The sequence below is a fragment of the Marmota flaviventris genome, chromosome 13 (genome assembly GCF_047511675.1).
Source record: "Marmota flaviventris isolate mMarFla1 chromosome 13, mMarFla1.hap1, whole genome shotgun sequence".
Classification (NCBI taxonomy): Eukaryota; Metazoa; Chordata; class Mammalia; order Rodentia; family Sciuridae; genus Marmota; species Marmota flaviventris.
In genome coordinates, this window is record NC_092510.1 from 53,730,876 (window position 1) to 53,754,499 (window position 23,624).

Below are 23,624 nucleotides of genomic sequence, written 5' to 3' on the forward strand. Positions count from 1 at the left end.
CGAGGTGACTGTGAGTGGAGGAGTTTGAGCCACCAGGGGGGCAGCATTCTTTCCACCGATCACAAACGTACTTCTTGCAACCCTAAACCCAGCTTAAATAGAACAAAACAGTAGCCTTGGTTCTTTCCCTTCCATTTTATATCTCCCGTCGCCCATGCTTGGTTTCATTTTACTGATGAGTTCCACCGGAGATTCCGCAAAGCGTAGGGTTCGCGCGATACCGACGCCGGAAGTGGGTGGTAGCAGGAGCGCGGAACGCTCGCGATATCTCCGCGGGAAGTGGGTGGTGGCAGGGACGCAACGTCTCCTCTCTCTGGAAGACGAGCAATTCTCTCTAGCGATTGCAGCGGTCCTCCCCAGGCGCTCTCCTCTAAGGAAGAGATACCCTACTGCAGCCTTTCCAGCCCCGAGCTCGCGCTCTCGGCTTCTCCGACTGCACATCTATACCTCGGTGCGAGCGGTAGCGCAGCCTGCGGAGCTCCCTCCCCAACCCTTCCTCGGTGCTGCAGTTAGGCCGCGCCCTCAGGCCCAGTCCGCGGCGGCTCCGGCGGGTGATGCCAAATACAGCCATGAAGAAAAAGGTGCTGTTGATGGGGAAAAGCGGGTCGGGGAAGACCAGCATGAGGTCCATTATCTTTGCAAATTATATCGCTCGCGATACCAGGCGCCTGGGTGCCACCATTGATGTGGAGCACTCTCACGTCCGATTCCTGGGGAATCTGGTGCTGAACCTGTGGGACTGTGGCGGTCAGGACACCTTTATGGAAAATTACTTCACCAGCCAGCGAGATAACATCTTTCGTAATGTCGAGGTTTTGATTTACGTGTTTGATGTAGAGAGCCGCGAACTGGAAAAGGACATGCATTATTATCAGTCATGTCTGGAGGCCATCCTCCAGAACTCACCTGATGCCAAAATCTTCTGCCTGGTGCACAAAATGGATCTAGTTCAGGAGGATCAGCGTGACCTGATTTTTAAAGAGCGAGAGGAAGACCTGAGGCGTTTATCTCGCCCACTGGAGTGCGCTTGTTTTCGAACATCCATCTGGGATGAAACGCTCTACAAAGCCTGGTCCAGTATCGTCTATCAGCTTATTCCCAACGTTCAGCAGCTGGAAATGAACCTAAGGAATTTTGCCCAAATTATTGAGGCTGATGAAGTTCTGCTGTTCGAGAGAGCTACGTTCTTGGTGATTTCCCATTACCAGTGCAAAGAGCAGCGTGACGTCCACCGGTTTGAGAAGATCAGCAACATCATTAAGCAGTTCAAGCTAAGCTGCAGTAAATTGGCCGCGTCTTTCCAGAGCATGGAAGTTAGGAATTCTAACTTCGCTGCTTTCATCGACATCTTCACATCAAATACATATGTGATGGTGGTTATGTCGGATCCATCCATCCCCTCTGCAGCTACTCTGATCAACATTCGCAATGCCAGGAAACACTTTGAGAAGCTAGAGAGAGTGGATGGCCCCAAGCACAGTCTCCTCATGCGTTGAATATTGCCAAAAGCTCTTTATGAAAATGCTGAATTACTTTTTTTGCATCCTTTGTTGTTAATATTCATAATGTCGTGTGCTTAAAAGTGGGCTTTGAAATGTGTGCTGCTTACTACTTCATCTCTTCCCTGTTCCCTAGTCTTGAAACATTGGACACTATTTACTCAGCTATCCAGTAGAGCTTCAAGATGGCCTTTATGAAAAGTTGGTACAGTGTAACACTAAAGTAGGTGGTTTGTGTATGTTCTGATACCTGGTTATAATAGATAAGCCCATCAAAGCCTTTACCAATATTCTCCTGTATTATCAGATTGCAAAGATGGAATGTTCCTATTTTATCAGCAAGGTATTAAAATGCATTTATAAATTCTTCTTGGCTTCAATCATGAATAAACATTAACTTAGCAATTTAAAACATGGTCTTATTTGAAATAATTTGAAAGTGTGTAGAAACTAAAGATTCTGATTGCCCTCAAGTATTGCTTAACTGGAAAACTTAATTTTGTGAGATTAACCCCTATTGTTTACTGAATATGGACTCTAGAGCTAAAACACTTGAATTAGAATTCAGGGCCTTTCACATACTAACTCTAAGAACTTAAGAGAGAGCCATAATTTCACTGTGCTTGTTTCTTCATTTATGAAATGTAGACAATACCACTTTTATAGGAAAGGATTGAATTAACAAAACATTCAGAATGATGCCTAACATACTCAGTACTATTGTGTTAGCTACCATTACTATCTACTAGGCTAATTCCTCCCAAAACACTCTGAAATCTAGCTGAATATTTGAGCCTAAATGCCAGGTATTAATATTTGATGGGCATTTATCTTAACCTCACAGTCTATGAGGTATTACTGTTATCCAATTTCTAGATAAATTCAAATGTGAATAGTTTTGATCAGCCAGTAAAACTATTCCTTGAAAGAAGTCACTTAAGCATGTAAATTGAGAATTATATGAAGTAATAATCACCTAAAAGCAAGGATGTTTAACTTCTGTCCAAATGGTGGGGTATAATGGTTGGGTGGGGGGCTGGGAGACCTTGATTAAGATCATAACAGCTTTCTCATCTACTAAAATTGAGATGATATTCAAAGATTCTTAGATTGCCTGCTTTCAAGGAAAAATAGAAGTTACTAATTTGAATAAGCAATATGTTCTACTGAAATCGAAAACAGACCTAAAATGTCCCACTACAGTTTAGTAATGGCTGTTTTGTAGATTATTTTATATTAAATCTTAAGTATTTTAGAGCCAAAAGACCACTGATAACTCCAAGCTGCCTTGTTTTACATGAGGCAATAGCTTCATAAAGAATAAATATAAGTGATAGGGCTTTAGAATTTTCAAGACTTTATAAAGTTAATTAACATGTATTAAACCCTGTAGTACCAGATGTGATAACAGGGTTCTTACCCATGAAGAGTAAAAAGTGAAGATCTAGGATATAAAAATCACCTAATTACAGCCATTGGCAATAACAAAGATCTCATGAGAAAACTTAAAATCATTTTAAAATACTGCTGGGATTATAGCCATGTGCCACCATGTGCCCAGCAGCTCAGGAGGCTGAGGCAGGAGGGTCAAAAATTCAGAGCCAGCCTCAGCAACTTAGACCCTAGCTCATAATTTTAAAAAAAATTAAAAGAGTTGGGAATGTGGCTCAGTGGTTAAGCACTCCTGGGTTCAATCCCTGGTACCCCCCTCCCCCCCAAAAAAACTTTATGTAATAAGTCTAGTCATTAAAATGACAGTAACAAAATATTCTTTTAACCTGAATCACTCTCTCTATGTTGCTGATCAAGTTGTTAATGTTACTTTTGTACATAATCATTTTACAGTTTGCAAGGCATGGTTCTTTTTGATATTATACAGGAAATTCCAGACAGATAGTATAATATTTAATATTTATTAAAAGATAACAGTGTATTGAACATATTTACAAGTAGTCTCACACAGGACTCACAAACAGTCTTAACTTAGGATATGGATTTGCCAGTTTACAATAAGGAAAAAGGTTATCTTTAGAGCAACTATGTAGCTGAATTTTGTGCAAAAAAGAATTCAACTTTAGCAAATACGTTTATGTAGAAGAAAATGTCCATAAACATTTTTTATTTTAGTACATTCAGAGTAAGGAAAAAACAGGATTTTCTTTCATATAAGTCTCAAGAATTCCCACTTTTTCTTTAGAAAAAAACTGACTTCATATTTTATGGATAAGAAAAAAGTTTGAAAATAACTTTTTGTTTTGTTTTCAGCTAAATTCTTCTTCAATTATTCTTTATTCTGCTTGATAACTTTTTCATGTTCAGCAACTTTACAGGTTCGTCCTCTTTAAACATTTAAAGTAGTTAGGGGCTAATGGTGTAGGTTCAGTGGTACAGTGCATGGTTAGCATGTGCAAGGACCTGGGTTTGAACCCCAGGTCCACACACACAAACAATAATAATTAGTACATATTACATTATCTAAAGATTAAACTTGATGTAGAAATCAATTTACATACCTTTATGTCTTGCAGAGAGTGAACAGGTACATTCTATGTAAGCTAATAATAAGAAAAAATACAGCTAAAGCCATAAGCCCTCTTTAACATTACTTTTATTCCTTTGAGTAAGAGGCAAACAATTTTAATACTTACAATTGTTAATGACAAAACATGGTCCTTGGGGTAAAAGTATGCTTGTGGATGCATACACACACACATCTACGTATAGGTATGTATGTGTATAGATATAATTGTTATAATGAGCACATACAACCACAAAAAAGGTAATATACAATTAGATGAAATACTAAACAAATAATAAGATAAACCATAGATTTCAGAGAAGGGGGATAGGCATGTAGGTATGGAAAGGACAAATTAAGCCTTCAAGGTGGAAATAAGATTTGTTCTGAACCTTAAGAGAGCTATAGCAATAATAGGCTACAACACAGCTATAGAAGGGGAAGGTAAGATACTCCAACTGCAGAATAATTGTGAATCAAAATTGCTAAAGACCAATGCTCACACATCTCATTAAAAAAAATGGGAGATTACAGTGGAATGGGGACTAGAGGAAATTTATGTAAGAAATCTTATATGCCCTTAAATTTAAATTCATCTAGAATTAGCAATGCACTATTAATGGGCTCTTAAGCAAGGAAATGATGTAACCAAAGCAGTTCCTCATGATCAAAAGGAGAAAATGGATAGTAAAGAAGCTGAAGGCAAAAAGCTACAAGCAAGTACAATGATTTTAAAGAAATGAAAGATTTGAGCTTTTGTTACGTTGTTGGCACAGCAAGGACAAGGAGGTCAAACACTTTCAGCTTATCACAGGTAAAACTCAATATGATTTTATAAGTCCACAACATCCAGAAACATTTCATCTTTTGATTCTCAGTAATTAAGGATATCCTGCACTTTATTGGTGAACTCCAGCTTTCTGATCAGTTAGCTATCTTTACAGCAGTATATACACACTAGTGTGCCTGCTTCTTAAAGGTACTTCAGAGCTAAATATGACAATTTCTTAGCAGAGGTTCTCAAGTTTTTTACTGAACCTGTGAATTACCAGAGGAGCATATTTAAATTGCAGTTTCTAATTCCTGTTTTAGACCTGAATTACTTAAAATGTATCTGATTCCCAACACAGCTGGTCCTCAAATCCCATCTCAGACAAGTCATTTAAGCTTCCTGGCTTCAGCATAATTATCTGTAAAATGGGCATAATTGCTATCCTACACAGTTATAAAAATTAAATGAAATAACATATTAAGTGTCTAGCAATGGCCCTGGCACTTGGCAGATGCTAATATAATAGTCCTAACTTCTCCCTAATTTAGGATGCTAATTTAGGAAGTGCAGATACAGGATTTTCTCAAAGCAGACTACAGAATGGTCATGTCAGGTCCTTGTCATTTCCTTACTCAAAAAAACCATTAAGCCAGGAATGGTGGTGCACACCTATAATCCCAGCAGCTCCGGAGGCTGAAGCAGGAGCCAGCCTCAGCAATTTAATGAGGAAGATGAAAATATTCAGTGGCTATTATATTAAACCACCCAGTGAAAGCACATCAAAACACATAACTTAGAGAGATCCTGTTTCAAAATAAAAGAGAAAAACAGGCTGGGGATGTGGCACAGTGGCCCCTAGATTCAATACCCCATACCAAAAAAAAAAAAAAATCAACAGGTCACTGATAATTTTTTAACAAAGTTCAAATTTAAAGGCATAGATCTCCTACATAATTTCCTTTAGTCTTCCACTATGATCTCTCATTTTTAACTAGATCTGCAGAGTTCCTAGTTTGTTATATTAACTAATAAAGACAGCACCTTAGAGGAGCTTTCCTTTCTCTTATCCACTATAAAGAAAGTACTTTTATATATGCTTTTTCCTGTTTTTTTTTTTTTTCTCACAAAAAGACTGATCTTCAAACTGAGATAAGACAAAGAAAAGAGCAGTCCAAGATAAACTATTAAATAGCCCATATACTTTCAGAACTCTTCCTTTCAACTTTTCTCCTATCAATTACTTGGGGGCTGGTGGACAAAATTTTGATGGTTATGTGTCAGAATTCTACAGAAAGTACTGAAGATGATTGCCTTTCCAGTGTCTGTTCCATTCCTTCTGGTTCATGAGGTGAAGGCATGTATTCACTTGGAGGCCAGAGACAAGATCATTTCTAGGTGATGTGATCTGACAAAGTGAGGCAGAAGACTGAATGGAGTTACCAGTTACTTAAAGACAAGTTCTGTTTTCTCAGGTTATTTTGGAACTACTTTGCAGGCAGTAGGGGACTTTAATGATTTTTGAGCAATAAAGTAAAATAATCAATATTAATACAAAATAGTACCTCCCTTTCCTCCCCCCAGAAAAACCAACAATAAAACAAACTAATGAATTTTTAACTTATATTTTTGTTAAAATATAAACTAAGATTAAATTCTCAGTCTAAATTAGACTAAATATAGACTAAATATAAATACAACCCACTGAATGGATTTATAATCCACTTAAGTATTCCTTAAGTGTCCAGTCATTTTCTATTTTCTTCCATCTTTTTCCTTTTTTCTAAATATATTCTGCCCATTCTTCACTTATCATATGTAATTGATTCCATCAAACATCATTTCTCAGGATCAACCTACTTGAATAATCATGAAGCCTGCTTAGAGTTTTTGAAATCTTAAAACTTATCATCTTCACTACACATCCCAAGGCACTATTTTTATCACTTTTAGGGGGAGGGGGGTAGTACCAGAATGTTTCATAAAGAATCAAAAAAGTGGCTTATTTCCATAAAAAGGAAGATGAATATATTCAGTGGCTATTATATTAAACCACCCAGTGAAAGCACATCAAAAACTACTCATCCTTATGTTAATTAACAAAATTATAACAATAAATTCAATTACTACTTTTATCATTCACTTAATGCACACAGGATTCAAGCAATCAAAATGGCTTTCCATATTTGACATCTGCTTTCCAAACACTTCACATTTCAATCTTACATCCCTACAAAGAAATCCAAACGTACTTTCCTTACCTAAAAACACTATAAAAGACTAAAAGGCATTTAGAATTTTTTTAGACCTTGAAAAAGAGTGTTACATTTCCAACCTGTATTTATGTATTTAAGTTATAAGTTATTTTGTGACACAGCTTCAATTAAGTACATCATTGTTCAATTATCTGAATACTGCTTCATCTTGTCAAGTCAAATTCCTTCACATCAAGGCTCTTATTCAAGATTTCTTCTTCTGCAAAATTGATTTTTAAAAAAGAAAAGGGATAAACAAACATTATAAAGAAAAAGAAATTGGGAAGATTTCAAGTAGTAGCAAATTTGGGGTTTGTTGTTGTTGTTGTTCTTTTTCTTTTTCAATATTGGGGACTGAACCCAGGGGCACTTAACTACTGAGCCACATCCTCAACCCTTTTTGTTTTGAGACAGCATCCTGGAAGTTGCTTAGGGCCTCAGGAAGTTGCTGAGGCTGACTTTGAACTTGCAATTCTCCTGCCTCAGTCTCCAGAACCTCTGGGATTATAGGCATGCACCACTGTGCTTGGCTCACAAATTCCTTAATTTAACAAAGGTTTATATTTATGAAAATACTCAAACTATGATAAAATTATCTTTTTTTTTTTTCCATTAAAACACCTTACTTCCAGAAATCAATACATTTCTCCTAGGATACTTTTCAAAATACTAGTGTTTAAATATCAGGAGCAAATCAGAGTGATGTGTAAATCAATCTTTATCATCAGATTCCAATCTGTCCCAACAGGGTATAAGAGCAATATTTAACAATCACAAGTGAAGAGAATTATGATTAATCCAACATTATCTTCTACCAAGCTTCAATAATGATTAATGCTAACCATTATGGGTTGAATTATGTCCCCCAAAAGGTATGTGAAATTCAAACCCAACTAACTTCAGAATGTGACATTTGCCAAAAAAAAAAAAAAAACAGTCTTTAGAGATAAAATTAGCTAAGGTGAGTTCATACTGGAGTAGGGTGGGCCCTAAATTAACTGAAATGACAATGTCAATATAAAATGAGACAGACATGTAATCCCAGGGGCCAGCTTCAACAATTTAGCAAGGCCCTAAGCAACTCAAGTGAGACCCTGTCTCTAAATAAAATACAAAACAGATGTTTTTTGTATTGAGTGCCCCTAAGTTAAATCCCCAGTGCAAAAAAAAAGAGAGAGAGACAGACAGACAGACAGACACATAAGGGAATAAAGCTATGAAAAGATAGAGACAGTGACAGTGGCACAGGCCTATAATCCCAACAACATGGGAGGGTGAGGCAAGAGGACTACAAATTCAAGGCCAGCCTTAGCAATTTAACAAACTCTAATAACAACTTAGATTGGGTCTCAAAATAAAAAATAAACTGCATGTAGTGATACACACCTGTAATCCCAGAGGCTTAGGGAAGCTGAGGCAGGAGGATTACAAATTCAAAGCCAGCCTCAGCAATTCAGCAAGACCCTAAGCAACTCAGTGAGATCCCCCTCTCTAAAGTAAATATTTTGAAAAGGAGGCTAGGGATGTGACTCAGTGGTTAAGCGCCCTTGGATCGAATCTCCATTTAAAAAAAGTGTTTCTAGACATTTTTAAATCCACTTTCCAGCTGGGTGCGGTGACATGTGCCTATAATCCCTGCAGCTCAGGAGGCTAAGGCAGAAGGATCACAAGTTCAAAGCCAGTCTCAGCAAATTAGTGAGGCCCTAAGAAACTTAGGAAGACCCTGTCTCAAAAAATAAAAAGGGCTAAAAAATAAAAATAAAAAGGGGCTGGTATGTAGCTCAGTGATAAAGAGCCTCTGGGTTCAATTCCAGATACAAAAATAAATAAATAAAATAAAACCATTTACAATTAGACAAGAAGATTTCAAAGAGATTTACTTTCAAAAGTTTATATTACAAAAACAGTTAAGTTTCGGGAGTTGTGAATTTTTTTCCTACCTCTGACCCTAACCAGTTGTAAACTACATATGCATAAATAGATTCTGAAAGTACCTGTAAAGTAAGGGTTCACTCCTTCAACCCCCCAATTAAAGAAAACAGAACATATTTTATCACATTAACAACCAAGATTATGGAGCTGGGGTTATGGCTCAGTGGTAGAACACTAGCCTAGCACGTTCGAGGCCCTGGTTCGATCCTTAGTACCACATAAAAATAAATAAATAAAATAAAGGTACTGTGTCCAACTACAACTTAAAAAAAAAAAAAAACAAGATTATGCAGCATTCGCTATGTATGATTTTTATAAAAAGTTGAGAGAAAACTTCAATAGGTGATGCAAAGATCTAGTTAAATCTTACCTTTTAAATTAGGTAGAAGTTCTCCAAGACCACATGGTACTGTGCTCTTCAATTTTTGCTCCACAGGAGAAAACTTAATTAGTGGTGATAGAGACTGTTTTCTTTCACCAAGGGACGTGCGTAAAGATGGTTTTGTATAATCAATGAGCAAATCATCAGTGTCCAAAAAGTTAAGCATATCATCTGCTTGCATATTTTTAGGTGAAGGGCTTGATTCTGGTTTGTGTGTTTCAAGTGCTTCAGAATTAAAGAGGTAAGATTCTTCCCTTTTCTTGGAAAGAGATTTCTTTAGAGCTTCATAACTACTACTAATAGCCTGTAAATTGAAGTCTGATTCTGAAGTAGTCTGTCTTTCTCCCACATAATCTGGAAAAATGCCTCTGTACACAGGACTATTTGATTCCAGTTTAAAATTGGCCTCTGAACTACTAGAACTATTAAGACTTAGGTGACCAACCTCTTCTGGAAGAGTTTCATGTAATATGCCAAAATCTGTATCCTTAAGACTCTTGGAACTAATTTCACTTGCTATCTGAAAAGAGTTCCATAACATAGTCTTATGTATGGAAGGTTCATTATAAGAAGCTTGTGAGCAGTCCAATATTTTAATATACTTCTCTTCACTTTTACCTATCACATCTATTCTATTTCCCACAGTAGGGGAAAATCTCTCTATTTGGCTGATTGTTGAAAGCTTGGTTGGTAAAGGTGTACGTTCTAAATCTTGCTTACAAATTATTTTCTTATTTAACAAATCTGACTGATCTTCTACTGGGGATTCAGTTTTATGACTGGTCACATATTTCTCAGGCATACCCTTAATGCAACCTGAAACAACTTTCTCTTCAGCCAAATGAGATTGATCAAAATCTGAGAATAAACTGGCCATGCTGAATTCTTCTTGATTATGCAACACAGGTAGGGATCCCGACAATACTTCTCTATGTTCAGTATCCACTTGAATCGGTTCTGTACTTCTACTGTCTTCCACTTCAATTGCTTTTCTCCATGAGCTCCTAATTTCAGTTACTAATTAAAAGGGGGGAAAATACAATTTACTAATATTCTCAACATAAAGCCAGCAATTAAACACTTTATTTCTAATGCTGAAAATAAGGATACTGATTCAGTATATGTTCCATAAATATGCTGGTTGGATGCTAAAGTTCCACAAAATACCAAACCCCAACAACATCAGTTAACTCCATCTTCAGCTGATGAAACACAAGATGTGTAAGAAAAGATGTTCCTTAAATAGCATATAGTTTTTCACAATACATACGAGTTATATGCATTAAAAAGACAATTTCTCTTCCATCTAGGTCAGGGTGTAAACTTTTTCTATAAAGGGTCAAATAGTAACATTTTAAGTTTTGCAGCCATCTGATCAGTTCAAACTGTTCAACTCTGCAATTGAAAGTGGCTATAAACAGTATGTCAAGGGAGGGGGTAACAGGAAAAGTAAAGACAGTGGAATGAATCTGACATATCTTTCCCATGTACATATATGACTATACTACAGTGAATCTTTAAAAAAAAAAAAAAAAAAAATTTGTCAACAACTGAGCAAGTTGTGCTCAATAATTTTTTTTTTTTTTTTTAAACAGAACAAAGAGCAGGACCAGATTTGATTCACAGAATGTAGTTTGCTAACAACCAATCTAGGCTGTGGTTGAGCTGAACTTGAATTAAATCAGGCATGAAAGACAAATTGTATTTAATTACTCAACCAAGATGATTTGTTTTGGTTACATAAGAAAACCAGTATCAGAACTTTGCCAGCTGGCTGTGAAGGCAACATGTCTGTAATTCCTCCAGCTACTCAGAAGGCTGAGGCTGGGGGATCCCAAGTTTGAGGCCAGCTTAGGTAGTACAGCAAGACTCTTATCTCAACAATAAATAAATTAATTAATGAAGAACTCTGCTTATGAATTATAGGGGAAAAAAGATCTGGTACTATTTGGGGAGAAGTAAAAATCTGTGCAGTTTTTGGCTAATATGCATGGTTGCTGACTGGGAAAATACAGCCTCTATACTTTCTAAATGTGGTCAGATCTGAATGCAGGAGACTTTTTAGAAAGTGGTTAAGTAAAATACTCTCCAGAAAAAAATCCAGGTAACACAACAAAAACAAAATTGTGGTATTATCACGGCAAATTATACCTCTGGAAAGTACATTAAAATCTCAAAATAATACTGATGAAAGACTGAATACTTCACTAAAATTCCCTTACATCACAACAAATAAAGAGCCATTGTCAACTAAGTTGAAAGATACAGAACAGAATTTTAAAATATGTTTCCAAAAGACAATAGGTCTAAGAGTGATAATATATAAGAAAGAGGAAATGAGATAGAAAGCATTATTAACTTACTTAAGTTTTCTGGAGTTCGGGGAATTTGTTTCCTTGTTAAGAAGGGGTTAGAAACTAGAGAGTCGATTAGTTCCTCTAATTTTACTTCTTTTCCTTCAGAGAGCTGTGGTGAATCAGATAAAACTGCTTGGGCAACCTAAAACAGAAAGAGAAAATTTAAAAAACAGCCAACCCCACTAGTCAAATGCAACAAAAACTTCTTAAGAATAGTAAAAGTGCAATGCCACTCCACTGAGAAGCTGAAGCAGAAGTTCCAGGCCATCCTGGACAATTTAATGAGACCTTGTCTCAAAATAAAAAATAAAAACGGTTGGGGTTGTCTAACAGTGGGAAAGTGCCACTGGGTTCAATCCCCAGTACTGAAAAATAAATAAACAAAAAATAAAAAAGAATAAGCACTTCACAGTCAGCAGATCCCCCCAAAGCAGATGGCAAAAAAAAAAAAAAACATGAGCCAGGTACTGTGGCATACACCTGTAATTCCAGCTACTCAAAAGACCAAAGGATTGCAATTCAAGCCTACCAGCAGCTTAGGGAGACTGTCTCAAAATAAAAATTAAATTAAATTAAAAGGGCTGGAGAAGGATGGGGCTGTAGCTCAGTGGCAGAGCGCTTGCCTCACACTTGTGAGGTACTGGGTTGGATCTTCAGCACCAAATAAAAATAAACAAATATAATAAAGGCCTGCTGTCCATCTACAACTACGAAAAAAAAATTTTTTTTTTAAATGGCAGGGGACTGAGGAGTTAGCTCAGTGTAGAGGGCCCCTAGTACCACACACAAAAAAACAACAATGAAACTCCAAGGTACTATGTATACATCATCTGGAGTGAAATAAAACATAAAACAATATTTTCATTATCTTAAATGGATAACCCACTAGAAAACAGTGTAGAAAAACAGATTTATACTTGGGAAGATTTATTAGTGGTATGGACAGTGATCTAAGTTACTATCTGCCACATCTTTGGATTTGACTACTCTATACCCACTCAAATGACTATTTTAAAGCAAACAGATTCTCCTTATAATCCATTTGCACAATAATATCCCTATTAACAAAAAGAATACATTCTGACAATATACTTCCTTGCCAAAAACCTCATTATCATATCCAAATTAGTGAGCAATAGGGATACATTCTAAAGTAAAGATAAGAAAGTGTATGAAATAGTACTCTATTAACTAAGTATCAACAAAAATAAAAAACAAAAAACATATGCTTAACTAAATCCAAATAATGCTAAGGTATGTTATGGAAAACATGTATTAAAAATAATATTAGTGAATGATCGACAAGTAATTTGTGTAAGCTGAGTTCTGTAGTACTGAGCAATAGAGGTATAATGTGTTCAATTACTAGTGAAAAGGAGAATAGCATTAAGGGGCAGGATTAGCTAGAAAACTGAGTTCATGAACAGCAATGTATGTAATCACTTTCAAAATATTTAGGAAACAAACCAAAAAAACCTCTAAATATTCCTTGTTTTAATATTCAAAAAAAAAGCAACATTAAAAAATATTTAAATAACAACTATGTAATGGTTAATCCCTAAAATATGAAAGAAGTATTTTTATATTTTGGGGTTTTTGTTTGATTTGGTTTGGTTTGGTACTGGGGATTGAACCCAGGGTCACTCAACCACTGAGATACATTCCAACCCCATTTTATTTTTTGAGACAGGGCATTGCTAAGTTGCTTAGGGCCTCAGTAAGTTGCTGCGGTGGCATTGAACTTGGGATCCTCCTACCTCAGCCTCCCAAGTCACTGTAATTACAGATATGTATCATCACCCTAGGATTTTTATACTTTTGGATATTTGTAGAATGGAGATGGAGTTCTAAAACATGGATGTAATCTTAGTACATTTATAAGCAATCTATTTCTACTTTTAGGATGGTATCAATTTTGCATTAACCAAGATTTTTATTATCTGTGATCTCCCTTCCCCCAACCAACCTCAGTTAACTGCAAATTAACTGTACTTCACTACTGATTCCAACATCATTGAGTGGAAAAAAGGTATTTAAGTATACTTATCAACAGTCTTTTTCTAACCTCTTCTACCAGATGATCTTGCTCTTTTTGGAAAGGATCACTTTTTGGGGGAGCCAGAGACCCTTCAAATGCTCTAGTCTCTGTATTCTTTGCAACATCTGATACTGAAGAATCTTCCACTTTAAATTCTGGTGTTTTCTTAGATAGTGTTTCATTTTTTTCTTTGGGAGTTCTCATCTTCATATCATAAAGAAAAAAGACATGTAATATTAAAACCTTAATCATGGCCGATCTTGAAGCTTTTTCTTTTTAATTTTTTTAATTTGTTCTTTTAAGATATATTGAAGCTTTTTTTCATTAAACATTCATGTGTAAAATCATGAACCCAAAAAATGTTAATAATGTCATAAAATTATATGTTCACTAGCAGAGTTAAATAATTCCAATAGTTCCACTTGGCAAAAAAACATATAAACAGAAATGGCATAAAATATACAAACACTGAGAAATTAGAAAACAGAAATTAAATTTAATAAAACTATTATAGCAACAAAAATAATATCATTTAGTACAGTCAGAATCAATTGTTTCAGAATATACCTTTTCAAGTAGTGTAACATTGTTTCTATCTGATGATGAAGCTGGCTGTAACAGGAAAGAGGCAGAACTAAAAGGAAAAAACAATAGCAAATTCAAGTTACAAGTAGAAAAAAATTCCATTCACTTGATGTATCTTAATATTTTTTAAAAACTGTCTGCCCCGTATCTGTCCGTTACGATTTCACTCAATTCGTCCCGGTCATCAAAAGGCAGTTTATTCTAGGGAGGTATGGTGACAAGTAGAGCAGTATTTCAGCCCAATTTGTGTATCAGCCTCCCAATTCACATTTTACTTACTTGCTATATATGTTTTAAGTCAATAGCATTTTTAAATATTTTTTAGATGGACACATATCTTTATTTTATTTACTTTTTTATTTATTTTCTATGTGGTGCTCAGGATCGAACCCAGTACCTCACAAGTGTGAGGCAAGCGTTCTACTACTGAGCTATTACCCCAGCCCCAAGTCAATAGCATTTTTTAAAAGGGCTAAATAACCTGATGAACACTCAAAAACTTGAAAAAGGCTTAAAACAGATTCAATTTATTAGAACAGCAATATTACAAGGTTTACAGGGTCCAGATCACAGAATTTCATTGTAGCAAAGTATTTAAGATTCTTTTGATAATTCATGTCTTCAAAATCAATTTCTCATGCTAAATATTGCTTAATTGCAAATATGTTACATATCAAGTCATGAGTTTATTCAGTTTTCATTCACTGTAATCTGTATGTTTATTCTTTAAACTTTTAGATGCCCTGCCCATTTGAATGAATACTAAAAAAAAGTAACTTATTAAATTTTAAAACCTTAAAGGAAATGATAACTTTAAAGTAACCATTTGAGGGGGGATGGAGCCATGGCTCAGTGGTAGAGCGCTTGCCTGGCATGTGTGAGGCCCTGGGTTTGATATAAATATAAATAAAAGATCCATTGATACTTAAAAAAAAAAAAAAAAACTAACCATTTGATCTTGACCTCAAAAGATCTTTTAAATTCAAAGGTCAAAAGCTTTTCTACCCTAGGTAATTTAAAAAACAGGATTACCAAAGAGACCACTGTCAACAGCAAGCATATAGTACTGAGCTTTTTCACAGCCATAAGTACAAAATTAAGGGCTTTTGCAAGTATATTAGCCAATATGTGTGTGTGTCTGTGTGCGCACGCTTTTGCAGTGCTGAAGATTAAACCCAGGGACACAATACCTGAATTACAACCTCAACCCAAGCATGTTTATTTTTTTATTTTGAAACAAAATCTCACTAAATTGCCAGGTTGGCCTCAAACTTGAGATCCTCTAACTTTAGCCTCCCTCGTTGCTGGGATTACAGGTATGTAACACAATACCCAGATTAATTTTTCAAATGTTTTCAAATATGCACTCTTGGAATCTTCTTGTATCCTCCAAACACAATTTAAAGTCACTACAATTGCTGAAGGTTCAATTTAGCATTAACAAGATATGATGAAGCTGGCTGTAACAGGAAAGAGGCAGGTATCAAAGGTAAAGGGCTATTATATTTCCCTAAATTTCACATTAAAATCATCAAAAAGCTCTCTGAAACAGGGCCAATAATTTATTGACCAATGTCATTAAGGTGCCAGATTGATTGAGACAAGGGGACAAAGGTTTACATTCTTCCCAAAAGCTATTCCCAGGTAGCATAGTTTAGTGTGAGATAGTGCAATACATACACATTAATTGTTTGATGGATTGACCAAATCAATGAGTAAATGTCATTTGAGGATAGGGTTCTTTGGGTGACAACAATTGTTTCTATTTAAATCACTCTTGTGGAGCCTTGTAATAGAGAACAATAGAAATGCATTTTATACCCTCCTCTCTCACATTTCTGAATTGGCAACATGCTATTAGATCTGCTAACATTATAACCAAAGACACTGCTAAAGCAGCCCTAGCTCATTCCTAATTCACTATCTACTTCCATGCCAAGCAAGACCCATAAAATCAAAGCATTGTAACAGACCAAAAGAAAGGGTATTGATCCCATCATGGCATTTATGCCAAAGAAAGAGCAATTCCCAAAAAAAAAAAAAAAAAAAGCAGCATTCTTTTTATAAGAATTTTTTTTCAAAGGGAGAAATAAATATAAATGTCTAAAAACAAACATAATGGTACAAAGCATTAAGTGGAAATTAGTTAACATAATGCTCATTAAAATATAGAGACAAACACAAAACTGTTTACACTATACTAATATTATATAAACTTTGTATTTTAGAACATGACAGTATCCATTCTTTGTTAGAACTAAATTTATATGATTCCATATAAACTCTAGAAAAGAAATTCAAAGGAAAAAAATGTGACAAGTGATTTCATAGAAATTTTAGGCAATTTTTTTCACTTTAATTTACTATTGTTGCTACATTATATCTAGATAGCTGAGAAATAATAGAAATTATTACAAGAAGAAAGGTGAGATTGAAATTCAATTCTAACACTAACAATGTTCAGCTGACATCTTAATATTATACTACCCTATCTTCAAAGTTAACTAAAGGAGAAAATGTAGACATTAAGGGTCAAGAACAGCATCATCATCACCACTAGAAACAACATGGAAACTTCCCCAAAACCATTGTAAAGAAAAATAGTGACCATAGTGACAGAGAAGGAATCACCAATCACTGAACTTCAGTTTTAAGTATGGTGCAGCCTCCATAAGCTCACTACGTCAAAACCAGCAATGACATTTATGGAGAAGACTGTTTTGATACGTGTAAATGATAACTGCATATGAAAGGGCCAACAACACATTCTAAATCTACATTCTTTCCAGATTTTTAATTGAATAGTTATATCAACCATATTCACATATAAATTTCCCAATAATGTAAGATGATAGTATTACAAACTTAAAATTTTGAGTAAATGCTGAACTATTCAGAAAAGGGGATTTTCTTTTCATTCAATAAGCATAGTCTATCCATATTACACATGAACAAAGTACAGGGATTGAATCCAGGAGTGATTAACCTCTGAGCTAAACCTCCAGCCCTTTTTTAATATTTTATTTAAAGACAGGATCTCACTGAATTGCTTAGTGCATCACTAAGTTGCTGAGCCTGGTTTTGAACTTGCCGTCCTCCTGTCTCAGCCTCCCAAGCCACTGGGATTTACAGGCATGAGTCACCACACGCAGCCTCACAAATACCTTTAAGAGTGAAGAATTCTAAGCAATATAATTTATTCTACATCCTAGAAACTCAACTCCTCACAGGTCTTCTGTTCTGCTAACAATACTAACTTTTCACATCCCATTAAGCATTTTACTCCTCACCATGAAAAGCCTTCCCTAGCAGAGTGTGGTGGCATATGCCTATAATGCCAGGGACTTGGGTAGCTGAGGTAGGAGAACTGCAAGTACAAAGCTAGCCTCAGCAACTAAGCGAGGCCCTGAGCAACTCAGCAAGACCCTGTCTCAAAATAAAAAGGGCTTAGGGATACAGCTCAGAACCACAGTCTGAGTTCAATCATTAGAACCAATAACTGAAGAAAGGAAGAGAGAGAGAGAGAGAGAGGGAGGAATCCTTTGCCTAAACACCCTTCAATATCCCAAACCTATAATTTTTAAAAGTATCAAAGTAATTTAAAGATCTAGGAGATTAAAAGAGGAAAAATGTGAACATCAAAGAATACTTAATATGTCTCCTTTTTTCTATATTAAAAGACTACATTCGAACTACCTTTTAAGGGTTGAATGTCTATCTCCTGTATAGAATTGATAGTATATATTACTATACAATTTTCTAAAAAGGAATCAAGGTTCAATAACATTCATGAATAAAACTCAATTTATGTATTAATCTAGTACCTCCATCAATCTATAGTTCAACAAAAGACTTTAATTGAAATACTTAATTTGCCCTCTCAAAGGAAGACAAACCAAGAAAATAACTAAGATTGATAAGTACCAAATATACCCTCCTGGCATGCTATAAGAAAATTGTGACATGAGGATAAATTGGGCAAGCTAATACTCTACTATCAACACTAGATCTTCAGAGATTTTATTATTTTTCCTTAAGTATTCAGAGAATCAACAACAAATCCAAACTTAAGAAAAAAGAGATAGGGCTGGAAATATAGCTCAGTTGATAGAGTGCTTGCCTCGAATGCACAAGGCCCTGGGTTCTATCCCAAGCACCACCAAAAAAAAAAAAATTTTTCCACAACTAACACTGACCTCCTATGAACAAGAAAGTTATTACAGAGGCAACTGCAAATGGCTCAATTTCACACAAAAGTTTTGACTCTAGTTATAGTATTTCAACTTTCTAAAAATATATATAATGAAAACTACTTCATGTGAAATTTAGAATTATTTTTTTCCCCACAATAATGGAAATTGAACCCAGAGATACTCTACTCCCGATCACCATCTCCAGCCCTTTTTAATGTTATTTTGAGACAAGGTCTCTCTAACTTCCCAAGCTAGCCTGTAGTCACTGGAATTACAGATAGGTGCCAACGCACACAACTTATAGAGCTTTCTGATTTAACTTTCCTAATAATTTTATTTTCATATCTATCCCTCATCTACTTGGAGAAGGTGAACTGAAAGATACCCATTAAAGTCAAATGTCCAGGTGTGGTGGCATGCACGCCATCAGTCCCAGTGAATCAGGAGGCTGAAGCAGGAGGATCACAGGGTTGAGGCCAGCCTCTAAAACTTAGCAAGACCTAAGCAACTTAGCAAGACCTTGTCTCAAATCATAAAAAGGGCTAGAGATGTGGCTCAGTGGTTAAGCACCCCTGGATTCAATCCCCAATACCAAAAAAAAAAAAAAACCCCAGTCAAATGGCAATAAAAATAATAATAAATAATCTATTCAGTATGTCTTAATTCTATTGCTCCTTTACAATGCTTAATAATCTCAATAAAGACCAAATATATTCCACTAGTAAATTACATACACTTAGGGATTTATATATATATATATATATATATATATATATATATATATATATATATACATATATATATATGTGTGTGTATATATATATATATATATATAACCTGGCATCAGTTTTAAGAGCCAAAATGAGATAACAGAGAAAATGGGCAATAAAGAAAATAGGACTACTCCTGAAGGAAACTAACAAAGTAAGTTTAGGATTTTCATATGTTAAATTTGGGGGTGAGAGTAAATCAGAGTCTCCCAATATTTTCTGAAACCATGGAAAAATTTTTAGCAAGTGGTTTGTCAAAAGCCTCAGTACACAATATAGATAACTGAACAAGCTGAAATGGGAAACAGCTGAACCAACCAAAGCCTGAATTAAATTCAGTTATCAAACTAGATGATCTCAAAGATTCCCAAATTCTTGACTTCTAGTTAAGTTTTTACAGAATGTTTTCAAAAAAGTTCACAAGTACAAAAAATGGCAAAATTTCCAAAACTTACATTAGATAATTTCTATATACATTTTTTTCTTCAATATCAGATTATCCCCATGAAATACAATATTTAAACTACAGATGGAGAAAAAAATGCCCATGCATCATAAATGCTAAATCTTTTCTGAAAATGTGGGTCTACTATAAAGTATAAATACTGCCTGGTTAAGATAGGGCAGTTATATAGTAAAGTTTGGAAACTTAGTAGAAAAGTTTCGAAATTAGCTTAAGATGGGACTAAAATTACTATAGAAAATCTTTGCCACCTGCACTTCAGATAGAGCATTAATCTCCAAGATATATAAAGAACTCAAAACACTTAACACCAAAAAAATCAACTAACCCAAATCAATAAATGGGCAAAGGCATTTCACAGAATAGGCACTTCACAAAAGAGGAAATAAAATCCATCAAGAAATATAAAAAATGTTCAACATCTCTACCAATTAGAGAAATGCAAATTAAAACTACACTGAGATCTCATCTTATTCTAGTCAGAATGACAATTATCAAGAATACAAACAATAATAAGTGTTGGCAAAGATGTGGGGGAAAAGGTACAGTCATACTTTGCTGGTGGGACTGCAAATTGGTGCAACCACTCTGGAAAGCAGTATGGAGATTCCTCAGAAAACTCGGAATGTAACCACTATTTGATCCAGTTATCCCACTCCTCAGTTTATACCTAAAGGACTGAAAATCATCAAACTACACTACTACACTGACGCAGTCACATCAATGTTTATGGCAGCTCAGTTCACAATAGCTAAGTTATGGAACCAACGTAGGTGCCCTTCAACAGAAGAATGGATAAAGAATATGGTGTATATATGTGCACAATGGAATACTACTCAGCCATGAAAAAGAATGACTTTATGTCTTTCATGGGAAAATGGATGGCCTGGAGATTATCATGCTAAGTGAAATAAGTCAATCTCCCCAAAAAACAAAGGCCAAATGTTCTCTCTGATATTCGGATGCTAACATACAAAAAGGTGTGGAGAGGGAAGAATAGAAATTCAGTGGATTAGACAAAGGACCATGAAGGGAAAAGAGAAGACAGGAATAAGAAAGACAGTAGAATGAATTGGATATAATTTTCCTATGTTTGGATATGCATATTTGACCATGTAACTCCACATCATGTACAACCACAAGAATGGGTATACTCCATGTACATATGTCAAAACATACTCTACTATCATGTAGATCTAAAAAGAACAAATCTTTTTAAAAAATATATAGAAAGTCAATATAAATATCAAATTTGTTTTACCTGTTAGCTAGATCACACACAGCTATCAAGGTATCAATGTCTGCTTTGTGATCCTTTTCTTCATTATGTTGCTTAGGTATATCTAAAGTAGAAAAAATAATTACTTATGTTCATACATGTTCAAGTATTTCTTGAAATTCTAAAACCTTTTTATTTTTTTGTACAGTTCTGGGGATTAAACCCCAGTCTTCACACCTATTAGATAAGTAGTCTCTTAGCCCCAGAACAGAAGAAATCAGAAGATAACAAACACTTAATAAGAAAAGAATTATCCAATTGTTAAGGTAAAGTGATAGGCACAAAAGTAATACAGCACATCTAAATAGTAAGCTTTTATAAAAAGACTGCTACATGTGCAAGGCTATGACCTTGATACACAGTCATGCAAAAAACAAACAAACAAAACAGACAACTGAACCGGAAACTCATACTAAAACAAAATTTCCAAAAGCTGACAGTCCATAAATTTTCCAGTGTTATATAACTATGTTTCCTGTTTAAGTACACAAATCATGTAATAGCACATAAGCCAGCAAGGCCAAAAAGCTAGTGTTTAGCATACTTGGCACAGTTTTTATGCAGCAATCAATCTAAATATTTACTCATCATCTTATCATTGAATAACTATGTGCCACTACTGTACTAACAATGGGAAAAAGAAAGGAGAGACCATGCTTCTAGTGAGTCAGTCAAGTGATGAATGAAGTGTGATACTACTAAGTGTTAGTATACAGAAGTATGTACAAAAAGCAAGAAGTCAGAAGAGACACCTGGCCCAAACTGGGGAGAGGGAAGAGGTATGAAGGTATTGAGAGAATATGGTACTGTAGCATGGGGATTATGCCCTATAGCACTGGGTTAGGGGATATATACCACGGAGGCATAAAGGGAAATGAGACTAGTAAAGAAAGCCAGGGTTATGCTACATAGGATTTGATATTGCAGGGACTACTCCTCTTTCAACATGTTAGTTTCCAAAAGGCTTCCCTATTTGTACATGTGTCCCAAATGTCACTGTATCAGAAGCCAATGTAAATACTATGTAAAGTTTTCCTCTTAATCCATCATTATAAACATGCCATTTCTTATAACATTTTCACCTTCAGGCACCTACTAATTGTAATGAAACTGCGCTGATGCTTATAAACATCCCCAAAATAAGCACAAATACAACTCTACTACAAAACTGGTAGAAAAATCATGAACAAAAATGATTATACACCACTATAAACACCATCTATTGTAGGGAGCCAGAGTTGAAACATTTATTCTGGCATGTAAGAAAGCTTGAAAGGTAAAAATTGGTAAGCATTTCAAATTCTTCCCCCTAATGATAAGAAGCTATTAATGTGTTTTATATCAGAAAATGAAAGGGACCATATTTATGTTAAAGTAAGACCACTGACAGCCATTGTGTATATGGAACAAATTGAATATTGGAGATAGCATAACTAGACTGAATATAATTTCAAGTAAGAAATGATGTGCTGGGGGTGTAGCCCAGTGGTAAAGCTCTTGCCTAACATGCATGAGGTCCTGGGTTCAATTACTAGCACTAATATTTAAAAAAAAAAAAAAGAAAGAAAGAAATGAGAACTAGATGTGAAAATAGAAAATGTGAGGATAAGACATTTGAAAGATAAAAAAATAAAACTGAACTCATAAGAGGGCAAACCAAACAGAAACAGACACTAATTGGTACCCCACCATAAGTACACTAGAACTGCTGAATTCAATTAAGAAAAATAAAGGAACTAAAAGAACAAATAAATATCAACATAAGACAGAAAGTCTGATCAGAATGGCAAGCTCAAACTAAGAAAGGGCATCTGATAAAAGCAGGCAGGCTCTAGGGGCTGGACACTGGAAAATTTATGCCTATCTGGCTAAATTCTGAAGCCACTCAAGCTGGGATCTGAAATGAGAGACTGACATAAAGCCAGGATACTGAAAGAGCTGCTCTCTAATCCTCAAAAGGGATTATAAAAATTCTGCCACCTGGACTGAAGAAGTATAAAGATTCTTGCTATACCTGAGTTGGGGGGAGGGAATGAAAGAAATTTAAAACCTTTACTACTCAAAAGGAGGTATAAAATCCAAAATTATAATGGTTACTTGTTATAGGAATCCCAAAGACATTAACTGGTCTAATTCAAAAGAAAAATCTATATCTATATAGTAACCTATAGAGGCTATTTTATAACCCAGAGCTCCCAAGAATCCTTCAGAGGTAAAGAGACTCAGTAAAGTTGAAATCATGATCACCTTTCTCATGCAAAGCAAAAAACCATGAGCACTGGCAAGCAGAACATATAGAAGCACAAATAAGCAAGACAGAAGACAGAAAAATTAAAAAGACAAAATCAGTATATTTAAAATGATTAGTAGCCAGGTGCTAGGGTACTCAACTGTAATCCCAAAAACTCAGGAGACTTAGGAGTATCTCAAGTTTGAGGCCAACCTCAGAAACTTAATGAGAGTCTAAACAACTTAGTCAAACTATCTCAAAATAAAAAGAACTGGGGATGTAGCTCAGTAGTAAAGTAAAGCAGCTCTGGGTTCAAGCTCCAGTAACAAAAAAATAAAATAATTAGCAAAAAAG

General features: G+C 35.3%; 2 protein-coding genes and 1 non-coding gene across 6 annotated transcripts in view; 1 reads left to right on the plus strand and 2 right to left on the minus strand.

The window, feature by feature from the left end:
* The first annotated feature begins 278 nt into the window (after positions 1-278).
* Rraga (Ras related GTP binding A) lies at positions 279-1,911 on the plus strand. The gene has a single exon (XM_027950582.2). It carries the CDS (start codon positions 555-557, stop codon positions 1,494-1,496), a length of 942 nt encoding a protein of 313 aa, XP_027806383.1. The 5' UTR covers positions 279-554; the 3' UTR covers positions 1,497-1,911.
* Positions 1,912-3,398: 1,487 nt separating this feature from the next.
* The window catches only part of Haus6 (HAUS augmin like complex subunit 6), a 41,422-nt gene continuing 21,196 nt past the window's right edge, over positions 3,399-23,624 (minus strand). For 2 of the 4 annotated variants that reach the window (XM_071600668.1, XM_027950620.3), the window contains exons 12-17: positions 21,023-21,104; positions 14,318-14,384; positions 13,778-13,954; positions 11,719-11,854; positions 9,344-10,372; positions 3,399-7,261 (exon numbers count right to left, since the gene is read on the minus strand). In XM_071600668.1, coding sequence (XP_071456769.1) covers positions 7,206-7,261; positions 9,344-10,372; positions 11,719-11,854; positions 13,778-13,954; positions 14,318-14,384; positions 21,023-21,104 — 1,547 coding nt within the window. In that variant the 3' untranslated portion in view covers positions 3,399-7,205. The remainder of the gene's footprint in view (positions 7,262-9,343; positions 10,373-11,718; positions 11,855-13,777; positions 13,955-14,317; positions 14,385-21,022; positions 21,105-23,624) is intronic. The other 2 variants (XR_011704115.1, XM_071600667.1) reach the window with 2 other exon arrangements.
* LOC114104489 (small Cajal body-specific RNA 8) lies at positions 14,467-14,597 on the minus strand. Its single transcript, XR_003584848.1, has one exon. It is a non-coding gene; the product is annotated as a small Cajal body-specific RNA 8 (non-coding RNA).

Excerpts from the sequence above, each read along its gene's own strand:
- Rraga (XM_027950582.2), top strand. The coding sequence starts at position 555 with ATGCCAAATACAGCCATGAAGAAAAAGGTGCTGTTGATGGGGAAAAGC.